The sequence below is a fragment of the Silurus aristotelis genome (genome assembly GCF_946808225.1).
Source record: "Silurus aristotelis genome assembly, chromosome: 16".
NCBI lineage: Eukaryota > Metazoa > Chordata > Actinopteri > Siluriformes > Siluridae > Silurus > Silurus aristotelis.
In genome coordinates, this window is record NC_139589.1 from 13,134,527 (window position 1) to 13,149,526 (window position 15,000).

Sequence of the window (15,000 nt, forward strand, 5' to 3'; positions counted from 1 at the left end):
GCAATTTAGCTGTGTTTGCTAAGTGTATCTCTCTCCGGCCGTAAAAAAAAAAGCAAGGACCCATGCGATGCATCTTAATGACACAGCACAGATCACACTGAATTTAAGTTGGTATCAAAGGCTTATTTCTAATGCAGGTGCGTCTCTGCAGCGGGGGTAATTATCCCCATTATTCAAATGACGCAGAGGAGGTTGAGCAGCCCTTTCATATTTCACGGCCTTTTTGTTTTTCAGCCGCCTGTCACCCAAGTGCATGGCTCTCCCCAGCGCTCCACAAAGGACCGATCTGCTCTCCTTCTCCTGCTGCTCTTTTTTTTTTTTCCAGAGTCACCCTAAGGCCTCGCTCTGTTTTGCAAACAGATTGACAACAATCAGTGTCCCTGCTGATTAATTAGGGCTTGAATTGTCACAGCAAGTCAGTGTCAAAGTGCCTGCACCATACAGTGACTTCACATTGCATTAAAAACACTTATGCTTTATTAAAGTCTCAGAGCGCTCATTGCTTTCATCAGTAAAGCTGCTAAAGTGATACACAATATGTCTCACAATCAGTTGTTTCCTCAGGGGACAGAGGGGTGATATCTTGGAAAGACATATCCCCCAACCAACACCACTATACATGCATGATTAAGAATTTGTAAGCAGTTTAATTGAATAGGGGCACTTTAGCTTAAATATCACACCAATGACTATAAGGTTACCGTTCACTTGGAATCACATGTTCACCAAACTGAAAAGAAAATAGAAAATAAATAGCTCACTTGTAATTCTGTGTGCTATTTTCTTTGGCACGTTGGTTAGTGATTAATGCTCAGTATAGAGTCATTGTAATTTTAGTCTTTCCTTAGTAATTTATCAAGCTATCTCAGAATCTTTTGACATTTTGATACATCTCTCTTGTTTTAACTGCCATTATATCTTCACGGTGTCTATTTTTAAAGACTTAACAACTACTAAACTATTATTAGTCATTATTTTGAGCACAGTGTTTATATTTCAGTTACCAAGCAACAATGTGCTCACAACTTTAACCAAACACACTAAACACGGGAATGTTGAAAACACAAATTTTTGAGCAGCATCACTTTATAACATCAGCAGAAAATACAACAAACAGCTTTTGTGTGAAGAGTCCAGATTCCAAGATTCTTTTTAAGCTCAATTTGACATTACATTTAGAAGACAATTTCACCATCTTTTTAAAACCTCTGACTTTTCTATCGAGAATTTTTGGCTACCTCCTATAAGCCTTAGCTAAGTGCGCATTACTTTTGAACAGGAAATGTACTTTTATACCAGTTTTTGCAGTAAAAAAAACGCTTGATGTATTTGAGATTAAATCAATGGGAAAATCCATCACATGACATTTGATGTTATTTAGACTAGTTTTTCTACAAAGATATCTCTGCTATCAAATAACAAAGACAAAAATGTTTTGTTGATCTTTAAAAAAATTCACCTGAAGAACCAACTTTAAATTTCTCTCATAAATGAATAAAAAAATTATCTTACATTAAATGGCAGTATCACATGTTAAAGCACACATAACTTGCACATAACTGAAAGATAATCTAGCTGGCTTTGTCAGTCTCAAACGTGCACATGTTTATACCTTAATAAATTATTTTCCATGTTATGTATCCCAGGTTTCTCAGTGTTCTCGTTGACAGTCCCATGTTTATTTGATTGACTTGACCAGGTCGCTATTATGTAAACTCAGACAAGATCAAGGCACCTCATACATAGCATTAGACCATCTAATCTTCCAATGTGGAACTGAATCTGAAAGCGTATTTCCATTTTAATGATAATGATCACAGCTGTTATGGATCAGAGCGGATGTGTACAGTGGATTCTTTCATTGGAAGCACTTGATGAAATCATGTGCATTAATGATACACAGCTCTGAAACTATTCCATGATCACCAACCATGTTTCTAGAGATCAAAAAACAACATATGATTCGAACTGCAGCTGACCATGTAGTAACATAGTTCTCAGAATAAACAACAGGGTCTGTAAAATATAAGCAAAAGGTCTGTGATTGTTTATATATAGTTACAGTGGTGGGAACCACAATCCACAATGATAGAATGTTTTATATTATTTATAATTGTTATTTTTTAGATTTATATTAATCATTATTGGGTTATTTTTGAGAATTATCAGCTATTTCACTGCACCTGACACTAGAGCATTGTTCAAAAAAGCTTTGCGTATGTGACTGAGGGTTACATTGAGGAGTTTTACAGTTTAAGCAGATGTCAAAATATTATTTCACACATTTGCTGTGTTAAAATGGTACAGTTAAAAGGGTCCCTGGGTGCACAAAAAATTAGACCTGCTGGCATAAGGTGGGTGTCTAGAAGCTTGGTTTGTGATCACTGATAAAAAAAAATATATCAATGTGATATTTACAACCAGCAACTTCTTTTGAAAAGGATGATTCTAATGAAAACTGATTCTAATTTTAAGGCACCTCTCCATTTTGCAGCAATTTATCCACAACTTAAACTTCACGCCTCTAAATCCCACACGTGTTGTAACGCAGCGCCCTCTGTTGGACATTAAATATAAATTCCATGTCCTAGAACGTTCAGTCATCATCTGGATCTGCACTCCTCTGCTCTCTATTATAAAGCTGAAGCTAAAAAAAAAACATTAATTTCCGCAAACTCTTGCTGTCTAAAGATGTTAACAGAAACAAATAAGGACGAACACAGAAAGAGCCAGTCAAAGGTCTGGATTCTTTATTTAAAGCTTTATTTGAAGAAAGCTTCTGCCACGCAATAGACAATGAATCTGCTAGAATTTCCAATAAATTAAAAAATATATATGCCTGTTTAAAAAAATGCGACTTTTTTGTCTTTTGCATAAAAACCCCTTCTCGAATTTACATGGGCACAAATATATGTTAACAACAATAAATAATATTTGTAAAAGATAAATAAATAAATAAATAAATAAATAAATAAATAAATAAATAAATAAATAAATAAATACGGGTTATACGCGATTTAGGATAATAGTAGTTTTACACAAATACTAGTTTGTATTTTTATTATTCTAATAGTGAGTATTTATTTTACTGATATTTTATGAATTGTAATTACTCTCAAAGGCCATGTAGCACTCATGCATAGATAAATCAATAGATGATTGGTACGCTTTTCTGCATTCATATACATAATGTTATCTTTAATAACTTTAATCACTTCTCTTTTCTCAAAGGGGTGTTTATATATGAAGGGGAGAGGGGGGGGGGCGTGATGGGGTTAAAAAAAATTAGTAATTTCTGCTCTGCATTACATTTATGACAAAAAGTAAATGAAAGTAAAAATGTTCAGGTGTATTTATTAATAGTAATGTATACTTGGTGTGTGTGTGTGTGTGTGTGTGTGTGTGTGTGTGTGTGTGTGTGTGTGTGTGTGTGTGTGTGTGTGTGTGTGTGTGTGTGTGTGTTAGAGACTCAGAGGTACCTGCTGAGAGAACTTTACATGGGCTGTTTTATATAGATGATATAAAAAAATCCTAAAACAGATTACAGAACTGCACAATTTACAAAAGCGTCATTATGGGATATTCGCCTGAAAGCCCACCTGAGCCAGAAATCGGCGTTGTTAATTAGTGAAGAAATTCTAGCTCGGTTATAAAAGGCTTCTTAGCACCTCGGATGGATTGCGCCTGCGAGCTTTGAAGCCGTGTGAGGTGGGAAACCTGGAGTCGGAAAAGGTCCGAAAGTGCATTTTTTTTTTAAGTAATGAAACTATTTTCCCTCGTCATCTAATAAGGTGAAAAGTGATACGATTGCACACACAAAAAAAACACCACTCTGATTTCCTTGATTTTCATTCAAAATGTAATTGCGTGGGATTGACTTTTCTCCCATTAATCAGAGTAACGGGCTTGAATCTATCTGCGCTGCTAATGGTATTGTTTTAGGCGCGGAGGAGCGGCGGTGCGTTCACACCTCGGCGCTCTCTAAAGGCGGCGTGGTTTCGGTGCGCGATGACCTTGACATGGATCACACGCGGCACTTCAAAGGCGCAGCGCGCGCGCCAAGGATCATCAAACGCCGGCGCAGTTTCTGTAAGTTTTTGAAAGGAGCGTCATTAAGAGGCTCGACATCAGCGGACCGAATTCATTTTATTCCGAGGAGCGAGCAGAGAGCAGACCGTGGAGCTGTCTGTCCTCTGCCTCACTCTCTCTCTAGCTACTTCATTACACCTTATCTTTTGGATTACTCCTGCCTGGTTATATTGCAATGAAACACTTGGTGTGCGGGATGCTGTGCGTGGCGCTGTGGCTACGCTCGGTCTCCTCCGGTGCGCTCGTCGGCAGGAAGCGAGGCCCCTCTAAAGAACCGTATCCGCTCTACATGATGCACCTTTACCGGACTTTACTGGCCGGAGACGGTTACACTTCGAGTGCGGGACTCGGATACGAGCATCCGTCTCTGCGCCAGTCCGACTCGGTGATCAGCCTCGTCGCTAAAAGTGAGTACTCTTATGTAGATTTATGGAGTTTGGAAAATACGTTGAATCCTGCAAACATTTATTTTAAACTAGTTTAACTTTTTTTTTACTAAATGGTAAATTATTCTTAAACTGCATGGCTTATTATTCTGCTGCATTTAAAGCAAAAAAAACCCCCAAACCATTCCTACCTAGCAAACGACTTGTTCTTTAGCAAGTCGTTTATTATGCTTAGGGTGTGTATTAGCTGCAAACTTCACGACGTCTGCTTCAAATGTGGGAATACACAATTACCCAATATGAGTCTTCAGCTTTATTAAGTGCGCCTGACTGCAGATGTGTGAAGGCAATCTTCTGCATTGTTACCCGCCCAAAATTAATTAATGATCATTGCGCCTCTTGGTTTACACTGTTTATTATCATTTATAACATGTTCTAATGTCTGTGTTTTCCCTTTTTTTTTTTCAAGGTTGCTACCAGGTGGGTGACAGGTGGGCCGTCACGTTTGACTTGTCCTCCATTTCAGCAAGTGACGACGTCCAGAGGTCAGAGCTGCGTCTACGCCTGCCCGGCTTCTCAGAGGCGGAGAAGCCAGTGGTGGACATCTACCATGCTCCCAAAGGCGCAGAGGAGCGTCTTCACCTGGGTCGGGTTGACGCGGCGTTGCGCTCGTCCCCATCCACACACTCCTCTTGGAGAGTCCTCAACATCACCCAGCTGCTGAAGTACTGGCTGCACCAGGGGGAAATGCCTCCCACCCAGGTTCATGTGGATGAAGAAGAACCCGAGGACCTTGAGCGTGCCATCCAGCATCCGACAGGCAACACGGTCATGATGGTGGTTTACTCCAAGCAGATGAGGACAGAAACGTCTACGTTGATCCGCACAGCTGAGCACTCCAAGTATGTGGCACAGGATCGGGCGCTGTCCGAGCCTGTGGCCCGGAGAACCAAACGCAACCACCGTGCACATAAGAGAGTGAGCGAAGCAGCAGGAGGCAGTGTGATCCCAGCGTTTACACAAACCAAGGGTGAAAAGAAGACCCTGTGCAGGAAGGTGGACATGTGGGTGGACTTTGACCAGATTGGTTGGAGTGAATGGATTATTTATCCAAAGAGATACAATGCATACCGCTGTGAGGGTGGCTGCCCTACGCCAGTCGACGAGTCCTTCACACCGACAAATCACGCATACATGCAGGTAAGGAAACAAATTTACGTCTTATGTCCAGCATGGTGTCCTACTACATTTCCCCCAAGACAGATTCACAAACCTGGATCTGGCTCCTGTTCATTTTAATGTCACTCATGTTTCCATGTGATCCATTTAACCTACTAAGAGCCCTTCTAGGGTTGATAGTTAGAGCAGGGGAGACATTAAAATGCGTTGAGACAAAGACTGTCGTTAAGATAATGTTTTATAACTAGATACGATGTCAACCTAATCTATTCTTCTCTTGTCTTTTTTACAGAGCCTGTTGAAACTGCACCAACCAGACCGTGTCCCGTGTCCATCCTGTGTACCGACACGTCTGGCTCCTCTTTCCATGCTCTACTATGAAAACGGGAAGATGGTGATGAGGCATCACGAAGGCATGGTGGCAGAAGCATGCGGCTGCCACTGATCCAACTCTCAAATCCGAGCCTGATAAACTTCAGCACTTAAGCGTCTTTACATGCCCGTCCCCAACGAGAGACTGCCAGAGAACTTCAGCACTAAGCAGAGAGACAATGCAGAAATGTGTACAATGCAGTAATGCATTCTTCTCCACCATACCAGAAAATATAGCCCTTTTTATAAAACAGTGGACCATTTGCTCCTTTTAAACTACTCGGTATAGGTGAATCAATTCTCAAGGACGCATGAACCATTATTTAAAAACAAAAAAAAATTCTATTTTAATATTATGTTATTTATCATGCTCAGGGTTTATGATTAGCTATTCTGACTAGTTAATGAATTGAGAAGTTCACTCAAACAGCTGGTTCAAAAGAATTGCCTACGAGTTAGATACTCAGCAGCTGGATATTTCCTCCAGTGCCTTACTTTTTATGTTTATAAACTGTATGATGTTTGTATATATAAGATCTGACAATTGTAATGAAATATTTTATGCATATTTAGTAAATCTTGATTCTTATTCAAAGGTTGCTTTTATTGTGTCAACAAACATCAACAAACAAACAAAAAAACAAGCCAAAAGATGAATGAATTGCTCATTCACTGCATTTTTTTCCATATTCAGATTATTCATAAGGCAGGATTTATTCCTTAGATATTGAATAATTGACATTGTTAACACATGATAACCGAAACTGCAAAAGGCGGGGAAAAGGCATTTTTACAACTTTTCTTGAATGACAATTTGGGTGAAAAATAAACAAATTCGTATATTTTCATTCGAAAAGGTAACACTGTCACAGGGCAAAATGTTTTGTTTGTTTTCTTATTTAACACTCTCACACTCCAGCACCAAGTACAAAAATTATTCAATCGAGCCAATGCTCCTCCCAGTGGTCATGGTAGCAAACTACATAAGCAGCAGGACAGCAAAAAAGGTTGGATTTCACACAGCTTGAGCAGAAGCTTATGCAGAAGCACTGAGTAATTCAAGTGCATTTAGGCACAGCAGTATACGCTGGTGTTGAAACTCGATGGCAGATGTCTTGTTTGTGTCTGGAATGACTGCATCCATACTGAAATAACGGTGGGGAAAACAACAGCAGATAACAAAAGAAGGCAGGATGACAGGAGAAATCGGTTTCATTCATCCTTATGGGACCGTCATCACCGCAACGTTGATGTTTGATATTTCTAGATGTCCATTTCAAATTGGGCATCTTCACCTGGATAGAATGGACACAATCAATTAAAACACAGCTTTTAGATTACACCATGACTGTATTTCTATCATTTTCCATCAACAAAGTGTCGATGCTGGTTCAGTTCTCCTGTCAGTATATCAGATCATTTATGAAAAATTTCCACTCAGAACAATTACAGCAAATGAGCTACAGACACCAGTATAAATCCCTGTTTGCATTGTGGCCAAACTTCTCCACTTTGGTCTCATCTATCCAGTCTCGTGGTTTGTTCAGATGCAACTTTGCAAAACAAAACATTGTATTAACACACACCAGAATGCTCCAGACCAGCAAACTGAAAATAACATTGGCTTTTATAGAAGTGGTCAGACTTCCTGTGCTTTACAGTGTCCTTAAACAGTGGTGTGAAAAAGTGTTTGCCCCTTCCTTATTTCTTAGTTTTTTTCATGTTTGTCACACTTTAAAGTTTCAGATCATTAAACTAATTTAAATATTAGTAAAAGATAACACAAGTGAACACAACGTGCAGTTTTCAAATGAAGTTTTTATTATTGAGAGAAAACTAAATCCAAAACTACTTTATGCAAAAAAATTAAGATTAAGAATTGACCAGATTTTGAAATTAAAATTACTGTACTGTAACAATTGTCTTATATAAGTATAGTCTTATATAAAGTGTCAGTAAGAGAGGAAAACACTTACCTGTGGCCTTGTCTACAGGTGGAATGCTGCGCTTGCTAGTGACATTCTCTTGAGGGTGGGTTTTGTTGTTAGTGCCAGTGTTTGTAAGAGGGCTGGTCACTCCTGGGATGTCAGGCAGGCAGCTAGGGGGCGTGTGAGCCAATGGGGAGCTGCGACAGTCCAGCAAGAACTTCCGGTCATAGATGATTCGGGTTCCTGCAGGGGTCAAATTAAGAGAGCTGAGATCAGTTCTGTGATTACCGAACACCTTAATGACAGTTTAGCTAAGGGTTTCATTTAAATAAGCACACACAATAGAAAAGTATTCTATTTAATGACAAATCACACCCATGCACATATTGGAATTGGACTTGAGGGTTTGATTAAAGCTCAATCTGCCTGTTTAATGAAGCTGTTACTGTAAGCCTGTATATTACTGTGAGCTGAGGCCTGTCTTACAGTGGATAATAAACGTAGCAACTGCAACATATACTGTATGTTGTGTGCTATAAGTGACCATTATGAGTGATTTAGATCTCAAGTAGGAAGGATTTTCCTTATTCGTTGCTCAGAAACATGGCAATAGAATAAAGATAAGCAGTGTTGAATCAGTGTGAACGAAACTCCTGTGTTTTCTTCACTCAGAGCTGCCTTTTATGCAAGTGAGAACACCGCAATCACACTTAAGATCCACTCTAGAGAGAAAGTGATTTTTCTGTTAGCAATTCTGAACTGAGCCAGCTGCAGGAAGTTACAAAACATGCAGTGTTTGGGTTACAGCAGCATTTTGTACTTGTGAGCCACGAACTGAGCCAAAGAACACCGCTGCTACTCAGGCGCCATTTGTGTTCTGGAGATTGTTCTGTTGAGCTGAGCCTGGTTGTGAAATAAAAAATGTTTCAAACCAGATATTTATACAGTTTTTCAATCGTATCTGTACTCTCGAAGTTTGTCAATTCCATGCAAACTTATTGTTTACTATTACCAAATGAATAAAAGTTTTGCAAAGAATTCTTGCATATATCCATATTCTAAGTTTGTTGTGCCTCCTTTAATTTTCCTTTAATATTATGCATTGTGAAATCAAACCAAAAGGTATTAATTCTTCTAGGTTATAGATTCAGATTTAAACACACAATATCTCATTGAAAACAATATGAACAATCAGCTCATTATTACAGCTTATTTTAAGACCAAGACAAACCATGTTAAAGCTGTTGTTCTCAAGGTCCTGACAGACACTGCCTTAAGGTGAGATACTATTACCTGCATGTCCCAACATGTCCCGAACGCGTGTTAAGTAACAATGCATATACACAGGATGCTCAGATCCGATGTTGCAATCACTCGGAATTTCAACCGACTTTTCAGAGACCAGTGTTAAAGAAGTGTGTTGCCACATTTTTGTCCATTTGTGCAATTCTTTGTTTCCTCATTCAATCACTGTTGGCAATATTTACTGTAATAAAAGCTATTTAATCCATCTGTAAACATTTTCTTTGCTTTTTAAATCTTCATGAAGAATTTTAAGAAATATGCTATAATCTATAATTATCGCTTTTGCTGAAATATTCTTATATGCAAATTGTCAATGAATATGCAATTTACTACATGGCATCATCTGATGACTGCTGAAAGTCATACATTGCGCTTTCCTTCTTTATGTGAGCACATGAATGCTACTGATGATAAATGCATACATTACAAATTGGACAAATCATATGACTGACTGCTAAGAAAGAAAGAAAAAAAAGTCTGGGAACAGGGTGAAATGACTCTGGAGAATGAAGCTCTTGTTCCTGCTTAGCTGGTGAACACCTCTGGTTAAAAGAAACAGCTACGTGAATAAACATAGAATGTAGATATTTAGACCAAAGCAAGGTCATAAAGGCATAAAGTGACAAACTAGAACATAGTATCAGTCATCAGGCAGCTGAGTTCAGTGTTAGGCTTCCCACCTGCATTACACACACACACACACACACAGGTCCTAATGTACCAGTAAAAACGTTCTGTCCTGCTTTTTCTACTGCTGCTGCCCAAATACAACAATGACATCAGTGCAAAAAAACAACTAGCGGTGTATAAAGTGAATATATGAATGTGTAGCAGCAAAAAACAGCTCTGTTTGAAACATGCAGGCTAATACTTGTCTTGACTAAAGCACTATCTGGTTTGTCACTGTTTATAGTGACATTGCACACCACAGGAGAATGGAAAGCGTATAAACAGATGAGCAGCTCATGCAGAGGACACATTACAAACCCAAAAGTAGGGTTACAAAACAATATTTGGTGTATTTGCATCCCATATTTCCTCATATGTTCCTACAGTAGAAGCATGGAGATGTTTTAAATGAGAGGGATTTTTAGCCAAATTGTTCAATAATATTCTGAAGGGGTGAGCTGCCTGAGGAATGGAAAAGGAGTTTGCTGGTATGGATTTTTCAGAATAAGGGAGATGTGCAGACCTGCAGTAACTACAAAGGAATAAAGTTGATCAGTCACACCATTAAGTTATGGGAAAGAGTAGTGGAAGCCAGGCTGAGAGAAGAGGTGACCATCTGTGCACAACAGTATGGTTTCATGCCAAGGAGGAGCACCACAGACGCATTATTTGTTTTAAGAATGTTAGAGAAGTATAGAGAAGGTCAGAAGGAGTTGCATTGTGTGTTTGTAAATTTAGAGAAAGCATACGACAGGGTGCCGAGAGAGGAGTTGTGGTATTGTATGAAGTCAGGTGTATCAGAGAAGTATGTGAGGTTGGTGCAGGACATGTATGAGGACAGTGTGAAAGCAGTTAAGTGTGCAGTAGGAACGACAGACCGGTTTCAAGGTGTAGGTTGGACTGCATCAAGCTTCGGCTCTGAGCCCTTTCCTGTTTGTAGTGGTGATGGACAAATTGACGGACGAGGTCAGACAGAAGACTCAGCGGACTATAATGTTTGCAGATGATATTGTGATTTGTGGTGAGAGTAGGCAGCAGGTTAAGAACAGCTTGGAGGGGTGGAGGTCTGCACTAGAGAGAAGGGGAATGAAAGTCAGTAGGAGTAAGACAGAGTAAATGTGTGTGAAAGAGAGGGAGGGCAGTGAAGTCGTGCGGTTGCAGGGAGAAGAGGTGGAGAAGGTGGAGGAGTTCAGGTACCTGGGTTCAACAGTGCAAAGTAATGGAGAGTGTGTTAGAGAAGTTAAGAAAAGAGTGCAGGCAGGGTGGAGTGGGTGGAGAAGAGTGGCAGGAGTGACTTGTGATAGAAGAGTATCTGCAAGAGTGAAAGGGAAGGTTCAAAGGACTGTGTTGTGACATGCGATGTTGTATGGATTAGAGACAGTGGCATTGAATAAAAGACAAGAGGTGGAGTTGGAGGTCGCAGATCTGAAAATGTTGAGATTTTCATTGGGAGTGACGACAATGGACAGGATTAGAAATGAGTTTTAGAGGGACAGCGCATGTAGGATGTTTTGGAGACAAGGGGAGGGAGGCTCGATTGAGATGGTTTGTACATGTGCAGAGGAGGGACATGGGGTATATCGGTAGGAGAATGCTGAGGATGGAGCCACCAGGAAGGAGGAAAAGAGGAAGTGGTTTATGGAAGGGGTGAGGGAAGACATGCCAGTTGTTGGTTTAAAAAAGTAACATGGAGACAGAGGATGATCTGCTGTGATGACCCTTAACGAGAGCAGCTGAAAGATGATGATTTTCTTCCATAGTTCTTTTGAGACTAGCTGATGTCTGGTTCCTGTCAAAGTTCCTTCATTATAACATCCCAGGCAGTTTTTCATTGCCACTGCCGCTACTGGCTTAATTCATGCCTAAAGTAATGAACACTTAAAAACTAAAAAATTAAATCCCACTCAGCAGATCAGTCAGATCAGTGACATGAACCCCCAGAGAGCTTTTCAGCCACCAGCTTGTTCAAACAAGTGTTTAATTTATTTTATACACATCTATTTGTATTAATTTTTTTAATTGCACTGTTAAAAACTAGTATAAAAAAAGGTTTGATACATTTACCTGCATTGAGTTCATTTACTTTATTTAAATTGCACTAAAAGTGATTTTATGGCACTTTGTGATTCACTATTTTAAAATGCAAAAAAACCAACAACATTAATAATACTTTGTTCCGAAACCTAATCAGTGTCATCAATGGCCATAATCATCACCAGGATCTGAGTTTCTTCCTTGCTGATGCAGGGTCTTGACTGCAGTTTCAGTTCCTGTTTGCTTTTGGTGTGTTTTGCCTTTAAGAAATAAAATAATGCATTCAGTGTAGGTGAATAATTTGGCCACTACTTCTTTACTTCTTTGTCTTAAAATAATATTTTTAATTACGGGCTTTAGGTTATTGTCAATGTGAGTCACGGTTTGCTTCCATTTCTGAATGGTTATATTTTTAAAGAAATAAAAAAATAAATAAATAATGTTTTTGTTTTGGATCAATTTAATATTATTAAGATTTGTGATCAACATTTGAACAGTTTACGTAAAACGTAAATTAAATAAAATGCTCGCTTGGTTAAATAATATATAAAATACATTTGCATATTTTATAAAAAATAAAATTAAATAAATCAAATTAATGCAATTATTATATTAATTTAATTGGCACAAATTAAAAAAAAATTATTATAATTTTTTTATTAAATAGTTTAAATTTGTTAGATGCCATTTGGGTAATACAGGTGTGTGTGTGTGTGTGTGTACACGTGCTTTAAATTTTATATTTCATTTTCTGAAGATCTACTAGATTGTTCTACTTACTTCAGTATACTTTAACAAATATCTTCATTTCTTCTCATCTGTCTCAATTGGTGATGTTTCAGAATACTACAGGTTTTTATGCACGTTTCCTTCTTGGCAAACTAATATGGCTCTCTTTTTTGAGGCTTACCAGTGGTTTACGTCTTGTGGTTAAACCCTCCTTGTTTACTCTGGTGAAGTTTTGCTGACGCAGATACACCCACTGTCTGGAGGGTGCTCTTGAACTGTTGAGAAGGTTTTCTCTTCACCAGAGACAGAATTGTCTGTCAGACATCGCAGTGGTTTTCTTCAATTAAATTTGGTCCATTAAAAATAGAGAGTTCGTGTTCATTATGCAGGCCATGTTCATTATGTAATTTGAACTCCGATGCACACTGCTCAATAGCTAAATGAAAAATAAATTTTCTGCTTCCAAACATTAATGAACCTGACTGAATAATAATAATAACATAATAGATAAAAGGGAAATTAACAGTGCGTAAACACAAAGTGAATAAAACCATATTGTATTCAATGCTACCAACAGCAATGATAATATCACTTAACATCTCTTATTAAATCTTACCCGTATTATTAAAAGTACCCTTCTGCAACACATATGTAGCAAATCAGCCTAGTTCTGTGTCCAACATTTGTTTGTTTTTTGTTTGTTTTGCACTGAGGGAACATGACTAATGGTTTCTACCCAATAATGAAAGTCTTTCAAACAAGTTCAAACTGCCATCAACAACACCTTTATTTCCAGCTACAATTCTGCCTTCAATCCTGGACGTCTGGCAATATAGTAGCGCATGCAACTGTAAAAACATCATTAAATTTGACCCTTAAAGACCTCATTTGAGCTAGAGTTTTGATCTAAATAGATATGCAGATTACAAGATACTAGCTAGATTACATATTAACTGTATATTAATTAATCATGGCCAAACTATTTTACTTCCATGTTATTTACTGTTTATGTTCACCAAAAACAATAATTCAATGTTTGAATGCACTGTGACCCTTTTGTAAGCAACAAAGGATGATTTCAGCCAGTGGAACAGTTCCTAGAACATCAGCACAGATGAACTCAAACCCGTTATATGAATTTTGAATACAAATACATCGCTTGCCTAAGGTAGAAACTGATATTACAATTAAAATATAAAATAAAATAAAAAATGTTATATATATATATATATATATATATATATATATATAGTGAGGAAAATAAGTATTTAAACACCCTGCTATTTTGCAACTTCTCCCACTTAGAAATCATGGAGGGGTCTGAAATTGTCATCGTAGGTGCATGTCCACTGTGAGAGACATAATCTAAAAAAAAGAAAAAAAATCCAGAAAACACAATATATGATTTTTAAACTATTTATTTGTATGATACAGCTGCAAATAAGTATTTGAACACCTGTCTATCAGCTAGAATTCTGACCCTCAAAGACCTGTTAGTCTGCCTTTAAAATGTCCACCTCCACTACATTTATTATCCTAAATTAGATGCACCCGTTTGAGGTCGTTAGCTGCATAAAGACACCTGTCCACCCCATACAATCAGTAAGAATCCAACTACTAACATGGCCAAGACCAAAGAGCTGTCCAAAGACACTAGAGACAAAATTGTACACCTCCACAAGGCTGGAAAGGGCTATGGGGAAATTGCCAAGCAGCTTGGTGAAAAAAGGTCCACTGTTGGAGCAATCATTAGAAAATGGAAGAAGCTAAACATGACTGTCAATCTCCCTCAGACTGGGCCTCCATGCAAGATCTCACCTCGTGGGGGTCTCAATGATCCTAAGGAAGGTGAGAAATCAGCCCAGAACTACATGGGAGGAGCTGGTCAATGACCTGAAAAGAGCTGAGAACACCGTTTCCAAGGTTACTGTTGGTAATACACTAAGACGTCATGGTTTGAAATCATGCATGGCACGGAAGGTTCCCCTGCTTAAACCAGCACATGTCCAGGCACGTCTTAAGTTTGCCAATGACCTTTTGGATGATCCAGAGGAGTCCTGGGAGAAAGTCATGTGGTCAGATGAGACCAAAATAGAACTTTTGGGTCATAATTCCATTAAAAGTGTTTGGAGGAAGAAGAATGATGAGTACCATCCCATGAACACCATCCCTACTGTGAAGCATGGGGGTGGTAGCATCATGCTTTGGGGGTGTTTTTCTGCACATGGGACAGGGCGACTGCACTGTATTAAGGAGAGGATGACCGGGGCCATGTATTGCGAGATTTTGGGGAACAACCTCCTTCCCTC

The 15,000-nt window shown here is 38.7% G+C and overlaps 2 protein-coding genes across 2 annotated transcripts in view; one reads left to right on the forward strand and one right to left on the reverse strand.

The window, feature by feature from the left end:
* The first annotated feature begins 3,487 nt into the window (after positions 1–3,487).
* ndr1 (nodal-related 1) lies at positions 3,488–7,232 on the forward strand. The gene is made up of 3 exons (XM_083565260.1): positions 3,488–4,496; positions 4,945–5,675; positions 5,947–7,232. The coding sequence occupies exons 1-3, from the start codon at positions 4,265–4,267 to the stop codon at positions 6,097–6,099; spliced, it is 1,116 nt and encodes a 371-aa protein (XP_083421386.1). The 5' UTR covers positions 3,488–4,264; the 3' UTR covers positions 6,100–7,232.
* The window catches only part of eif4ebp1 (eukaryotic translation initiation factor 4E binding protein 1), an 11,414-nt gene continuing 3,023 nt past the window's right edge, over positions 6,610–15,000 (reverse strand). The window contains exons 3-4 of the mRNA XM_083565315.1: positions 8,003–8,197; positions 6,610–7,321 (exon numbers count right to left, since the gene is read on the reverse strand). Of these exons, the coding sequence (XP_083421441.1) occupies positions 7,290–7,321; positions 8,003–8,197 (227 nt within the window). The 3' untranslated portion in view covers positions 6,610–7,289. The remainder of the gene's footprint in view (positions 7,322–8,002; positions 8,198–15,000) is intronic.

Coding starts and splice junctions, on each gene's coding strand:
- ndr1 (XM_083565260.1), top strand. CDS start 4,265: ATGAAACACTTGGTGTGCGGGATGCTGTGCGTGGCGCTGTGGCTACGC. Junction 4,497..4,944: donor GATCAGCCTCGTCGCTAAAA/GTGAGTACTCTT, acceptor TTTTTTTTCAAG/GTTGCTACCAGGTGGGTGAC. Junction 5,676..5,946: donor CAAATCACGCATACATGCAG/GTAAGGAAACAA, acceptor TCTTTTTTACAG/AGCCTGTTGAAACTGCACCA.